Source organism: Miniopterus natalensis, chromosome 1 (genome assembly GCF_054644295.1).
Source record: "Miniopterus natalensis isolate mMinNat1 chromosome 1, mMinNat1.hap1, whole genome shotgun sequence".
Taxonomy (NCBI): domain Eukaryota; kingdom Metazoa; phylum Chordata; class Mammalia; order Chiroptera; family Miniopteridae; genus Miniopterus; species Miniopterus natalensis.
Genome location: NC_142081.1, coordinates 28,790,593 through 28,797,153, shown reverse-complemented (window position 1 = coordinate 28,797,153; position 6,561 = coordinate 28,790,593). Strand labels below are relative to the sequence as shown.

At 46.0% G+C, this 6,561-nt stretch overlaps 1 protein-coding gene across 1 annotated transcript; it reads right to left on the bottom strand.

Annotated features, from left to right (window-relative positions):
- Nucleotides 1-746: 746 nt before the first annotated feature.
- GPHB5 (glycoprotein hormone subunit beta 5) lies at nt 747-4,931 on the bottom strand. Its single transcript, XM_016223783.2, has 2 exons — nt 4,728-4,931; nt 747-935 (listed from the first exon to the last, which is right to left on the bottom strand). Exons 1-2 carry the CDS (start codon nt 4,929-4,931, stop codon nt 747-749), a joined length of 393 nt encoding a protein of 130 aa, XP_016079269.2.
- Nucleotides 4,932-6,561: the final 1,630 nt, after the last annotated feature.

The following is a 6,561-nucleotide window of genomic DNA, read 5'->3' as shown; positions in this document are numbered from 1 at the left end:
ATCATTTTGGGCATAGCTTTGGGAGAGCATCCATGAGTCTAAAAATCATGAGTTTAATTTTGTACGTTTTTAAGTGTAAGTGATAGCTGTAACTACCCTATTTTTTTCAGAGATTTTTATTTAAAAGGGACCTCTTTATTAAGGATCTTTGGGGACTTAGGGAATTTTGCTTGGAAAAAGAATCACCCAAATCCTGATTCCTTTCCTTTGAGCTACCATTTCCCTACCTTTTTAAAATCTGAGCAGTCTCTAGTTCTTGTGTAGCTAATTGCTCAGTTAAAAGGAGAAGGGAGTACTTTCTCTGAGGAAGCTTGCAGTGGGATTTGAGGTTTGGGCATGAGAACTAAAGCATTGGTGTTATTGACTTCTGGCCCTTTGGTCATAAATCTAGCTGGAGATCAGTCATGAAGGGGAACATGAGAATTTAAAGACTTCCGAGCCCCATTTCCAAATTATGCCCACGCTGTACAAATTATGTTCTGAGCTTCAAGGTAGAGAAAAATTAATTTGCAGGTGTACGAACCAGAGAAATTATTTTAGTGAAGGCACAAATACCGTTTTGCATTATTGGCCGTATGCTGCCTCTGGGTCAGGTGCCTGAGCTGTTCTAAGGGAGACAAGTAACCTCCTCCACAGATGTGGCCCAAATCAAAGTCCTTGAATGGGGGTGAGAGCTGCTCGTGCTGCCCGTGGGGTGGGTCTGTGGGGCTCAAGGTGCCATCTGCGTTCTGCAGGCCACGCCAGCCTCACATGGTCTCGCACTCGGTGGTGGCGGTGGAGCAGGCCCCGCAGTCACAGCGGACAGCCGCCGGGTAGGTGTAGAAAGGGTCAACGCCCGGGGCACAGCTGGGCAGCTTGATGGTCACCTGCTTGGTCTCGTTGTAGGTACAGACTCGATGGTGGGCTTCGATGTAGGGGGGCTCCAGGATGGGCTTCTGTCGCCACAGGTAGAAAACAGGGAACCGTTAGAACAAAGCATCCTGCTTCATTTTCTTGCTACCATTTCTCACTATCAGGAATCAACTTGTTATTCATTTGTTTTCTTTCACCTCTCCCCTCCTAGTAAAAAGCAAACACCAGCTGATTTTGTTCACTGCCGTATCCCGAGCTCCCAGGAGAGCCCATGGCACACAGTAGGTGCTCAATAAACAGCAAGTGAGTGATCTTGCTCATTGGAAAGCCTTGTAACCGGTCTCTTCTTTTCTACCGTTACCCCTACAGTATATTTACAATGCACAGCCCCACGTGACTCTTTTAAACTGTAAGTCATATCATATCTCCCCTCTGCCCAAAGCCCCAGTGGTTTCCCGATTCACTCAGTAAAAGCTGAAGCCCTTACAGACACCCGCGAAACCCTGTGTCATCTTCACTGCATCTCCACCCTCTGGTGTGCTTCCAGTGCCCCATCTTGCAGGCCCCGTCACTCTGCCCCGGCCACCATAGTCTCCGACTGTCCTCAAACCCACCGGGGCCAGTCCGCCCCAGGGCCTTTGCCCGTGCCGTGCATGCTGCCCGAATGCTCCTCTCCCTTAGGATTCACTCCTTCACCACCCCGCGGGCTCTGGCCACACGTCACCCGCTCAGGGAAGCCTTTCCTCATCATGATGTTTAAAATGAAACACCCACCTCCACACCTGCCCCTGTCTCCTCCCTCTTGCTGATTCATTTTCCCCCATAGCACTTGCCAGCACCATGTGCCATGTGATGTGTTTCATGTACGTGTTGTGTTTCTCCCACTCTAGAAAGTCAGTTCCACGAGGACAGGGATGTTGCCCTTCTTACTCACGGATGTGCCTCTGCTACCTGGCACCCGGAGGTTCTCAATAACCATTTGTCAAATCAGTGAAAGGAAACAGAGCGAGGCAGATTCCTGGGTGCCCTGTGCACCGTCCCGATAATCAGAGGATTCACTTCCTTCCTTCAGCTTTTATAAACCTTGAATTCAAAGTTAATTTTTATAAACAGAGCATGTCGATCAGGAAATCAGCACAAAGTAGAAGGTAAAATCTCAAACCCTGCAGGTGGACCCATCGAGTCCCTGTTCTGCCATTTGCTGAAGACCTTGGAAAATCCACATAACTGCTTGACACCTCGGTTTCCTCATCTGTAAAACGTAATATCTACCTCACAGCGTTACTGTGGAGATAAGTGGGATGATCTGTGTAATTAATGCACAATGCCTCGCACCGAGGAAGTGTTCAGTAAATGTGACCTGTTGTCCGTATCAGAGCAATTATGAGGGTAGGAAGTAACAATAAAATAACTTACAAGCTTTCAAAGGACAGTGCCTTCACGTGTCCTGGGCAAATTAAAAAAATATAGGCATAGTGGAGGCCCAGGATGAAATTCTTCGATGACTGTCAGGGAAATAATGGCTTTGCCTTGGACAAGGGCTGTGTAGGAAAGCTGAGTTGAACATCAGCTGCTTTCTCCTACTTCTCAGGTAGCATCGCCCTTCCTCGGTTTGCTTCATGTCATCTTTCCCTCAGGAATCTAGAATCCCGGGCAGGGCTGCCTGATAAAATACAGGACACCCAGTAATATTTGAATTTCAAATGAACAACAAATTCTTTTATTTATCTGACAAAATGGTGTTTATCTGACATTTAAGTTTAATGCATCATGGTTTTGTTTTATTTTGGGTTTGTTTGTTTGTTTGTTGCTTTTGCTAAATCTGGCAACCCTAACCTAGGCCACGAGCAAAAGCTGTTTTCAGCAACAGTTCAACCTTCAAAGTAAATGCAGGCACTTTCTCATCAGGAACATCCTATTTTCAGATGTCCTCCCCAGTTGAGTTACCAAAAATAAGTGCTTTATATCTCAGAAACCTTCAGATTGCTGGAAAAATAAATCTCATTCTTTGATTTATTTTCTATAAGTAACCTCCCCCTTTTCACAGCACAGTAAAGGAATCAATAAAAGCCAGCTAACGTCAAGGAGAATCTTGTTCTCTAATGGGCTTGGTGCTTCCATTTCTCCAGTGCCCCCCTGTGGGTCACCACCACCCAATTAAAGACATTCACCAGCGGATAAGAAGAGAAGATGGACTTGAGGGAAATGGTGGTTTGAGACGTGGGCCCAGAAAGAGTTCCAAATAGCCCCCAAATGGACTTTGAGCAGGAGAGGCACCACCAGGCTATGTCCCGAATATGAGAATGTGTCAGAGTTCCCTGAGTACGTGTGATGTCAAGTCACAGTCACAGTATCCTTAGCAACTAAATATTCATTTGGCTACTAGGCCTCAAGCTCCTGCATGATGCAAAAATAAAGCTAATTTGGTGGAATAGTTTCATTTATTTTGGAGGTTTCATCACCATAACCCAGTTCCACTCATGGGCCATAATTTATCTAAGGGACAGCAGATTGCTCTCTGAGTCCCTGTACAGAAGGATAGCTTTCCTAATGGCAGTGTCCCCTCATGGTGCTCAAGGGCTTCTAAGTTGGCATAGATTAAGCTAGAAAATAAACACCATAGCTCCAGGTAGAGGTCAATCCCATATAATTCAACAGGTATTTAGGAATGCCTCGTTCATGCATGACTTTGACAAGAGCTGTAAAAGGTGCAAGAATTCATCTCTGCCCTCAAAAAACTTAAAATCTAGAGTTGCATGGTGAGCAAAGAAGGAAGACACAAGGTAGGGTAGAGTCATGGGAGAACCAGGGAGTCAGAAAACCCTCAGGAAAGGAATGGGCTCTGGAGACGGGCATCAAAGAAGAAATTTGATAATGACAGATGGAAATGAGAAAGGATACAAAAAGAACCAAAAGTAAGATCTCACGAAGGGTGTATAATAAAACCTTTAAAATCAATCTTACAAAGCCAGAGCTCAGAATATGTGTAGTCGCTGGGGAAACAGGCAGACCTCATATTGCTAAGGACCTTGAAAGCTGGGTATTGAATTTGCAGTAGTGGATGGTCGTTAAAGGTTTTTAAGCCGGGTGACAAGATCAGAGCTGGTACTTCATTATAACCAATTCAGACCTGGGTGAAGAGCCAGCAGTCATTCTATGTTGTGATTTGACGGGGTGCTAAGTGGCCCTCTTTCTTCTCACCCAGAAAACACAACCTCATCACAGCCCTATAGGGTTCTAACTTTGGGATTTTTATCCCCACTTTAAATGCAATGCCTCTGAAAAGGCTGAATATAATTCAATATAAAGGGTCTTAATGGCTCTGCCAGTGATAATCCCTGAGGCCTCCAGGAATTTTGGTGGGGGGGACAGAGGGCAGGGCTGTGGGAGAGGCACTGAAGGAGGGGCTGAGGACCCCCTCACCCGCTACACAGCTCAGGGCCTCTCTCGGCTGGCTTTCCCACAGCTGGGAGAACACAGGGAAGGGTTGGTGACATGCTTGAACCAAGAATTTGGTCCCACCTCTGCACTGTGGGAATAAACATGACTGCAGTCACTCACCCCTCGAATTCCTCCATCTCATCTGTAAAGTGGGTAGAATAATAGCATATCTTAACCTCCCAGAGATGATTCCCAAATACACAGATACCATGCAAGTGAAATTATCAAATTTATCAATGCATTGTTAGAGGGGCAAGATCAGGTTTCTTTCAGACTTTTTGGAGCATGCCAAAAAAATTTTATTTAAAAAATAACCCACAGGAAAAGACAGATGCCCCAGCTTTATCTCATTCATCAAAAAAGTGAATGCTTAGGGATCAGGCCAAGTGGCCAGCCCTGAAGGCATCGCCACCAGGACCTGTCTTGGGACTCACCTCCCAAGTTTCACAGCGGCCCCAGCAGGCGTCAGTGGTGATCCGAAGGCCTCTGCAGCCCGGCTTCTTGGCCAGGAAAGTAAACTCCCTCACGGCACAGCCCACGAAGGTGCGCAGGTTCCCGCTGGAGGTGCTGAGCACACAGCAGCCGCCAGCCAGGAGGAGGAGGGCCAGGGGGCCGAGGAACAGGTATGCCAGCTTCATGCTGTTCCTCCGGAGAGGGAAAGGAAGGAGAGTTTATTAGCAGATCCAGCTGCCCTCCGAGGGGCAGCCAACAAGGCTGCTGCCAAAGGGGCCTTGCTCTTAATATTTCAGAAGAAGTAAGCCAAGAAATTGCAGGTGCCCACAAACTGCAACACAGGTGCCCAAAATTTCCTCCAGCTGACTCCTCTATGGATTCCATGGACCCCCTGTGCTCACTGGACACCCAACCCTCCAAGGGCATCCTCGGGCTTTTCTTTATTGTGGCCCAGCTGCTGGACTTGACTTGGTTGTTGAAAAAAGCTTGTTCCAATGGTCTCTTCAAAATGAACACAAAATATGAGTCACATCAAAAGTAATGCTTATCCTAACATAATATCTGAGTACAAACAAATTAATTTTATTCAGATCCACTGTATTTAGTGCCATGTTACATGTTTGCTCAAAATGATATTTTCAGTGTCGTGGATGGGGAATCAAGGTGGGGAGGTAGATTAATAATATTTATATGCTATTCTGTATTGTTATTAACCCAATACTCCACAAAGCATAGATATGCACGAGATACTGTGAAACCTGGCACCCGACTTGGTGGCCATCTATAAAAACGTGTCCTACTCACTCCCAAATGCCTCTGCTCTGTGCTTCTGCTGTAATGGCAGCTAGTTGTGGTTCACTTTAAATCCAGATGCTGGAAAGCATCAGAGGTGTTTGAAATATAATCCCAATCTACTGTAAAGTCTGCCCTCTCTGGGTCCTGGTCATCTCCTGTACTCTTTCAGGAGCCAGAATCACTACCTTCATGCTCAACTCACTAGGCATAACATACCTGGATGTTAAAGTGAGCGTGGACATTGTGTTTATGGAATACCCCCAATTCATTATTGCTTAAAACAGGCTGCAAAGTTATTTATTTCTGAATCTGATCTCCCAGCTTCTACTTCTTTTTTTCTTTTTTTAATATGTCTTTATTGATTTCAGAGAGAGGAAGGGAGAGGAAGAGAGAGAGACAGAACCATCAATGATGAGAGAGAATCATTGATCGACTGCCTCCTGCATGCCCCCTATTGGGGATCAATCCTGCAACCCGGGCATGTGCCCTGACCAGGAATCGAACCGCCAACTCCTGGATCCTAGATTGATGATCAACCACTGAGCCATGCTGGCCAGGCCCAGCTCCCACTTCTGATCTGTCACCTTACCAGGGCTCTTTGACTTCACCTCAGGAGGAACAAGGTTACAAATACGAAGATACACTCACCTGATCTTGCTGGAGCTAACTCTTCTCTTAGAGCTGACACTTGCCCCCAAGACCTCAGCAAGTCACAATGAGTGGTAGAAGTTCGCTCTGGGTAAATGTGTCTACCCTCTGTGACTGGGCTGCCTGACTGCTCAAATATATAGGAAAGGTGTTGTCAGTCAAAACAAAAGAGAGGCAGATCCTTACAGGAACCACTAAACACATCAAAGACCTGAGATATAAAGCAGGTCTCTATTTTCCAAAACTGATTAACTTAAAGGGTGTTGTTTTGTTTCTTAGCATCACCTACTGAAACAGAAAGTTACCTTGGTGGGTGACATAATCCCAGGGAAGCAGTCAAAGGCAGTTCACCTAGCTCTCAGGAGAACAAAT

Bases quoted from the DNA above. Each gene is read 5' to 3' on its own strand.
- GPHB5 (XM_016223783.2), bottom strand. From the start codon at position 4,931: ATGAAGCTGGCATACCTGTTCCTCGGCCCCCTGGCCCTCCTCCTCCTG. The intron at 936-4,727 runs GTGAGTCCCAAG...CTGTGGCGACAG, and splicing joins GCCGCTGTGAAACTTGGGAG to AAGCCCATCCTGGAGCCCCC.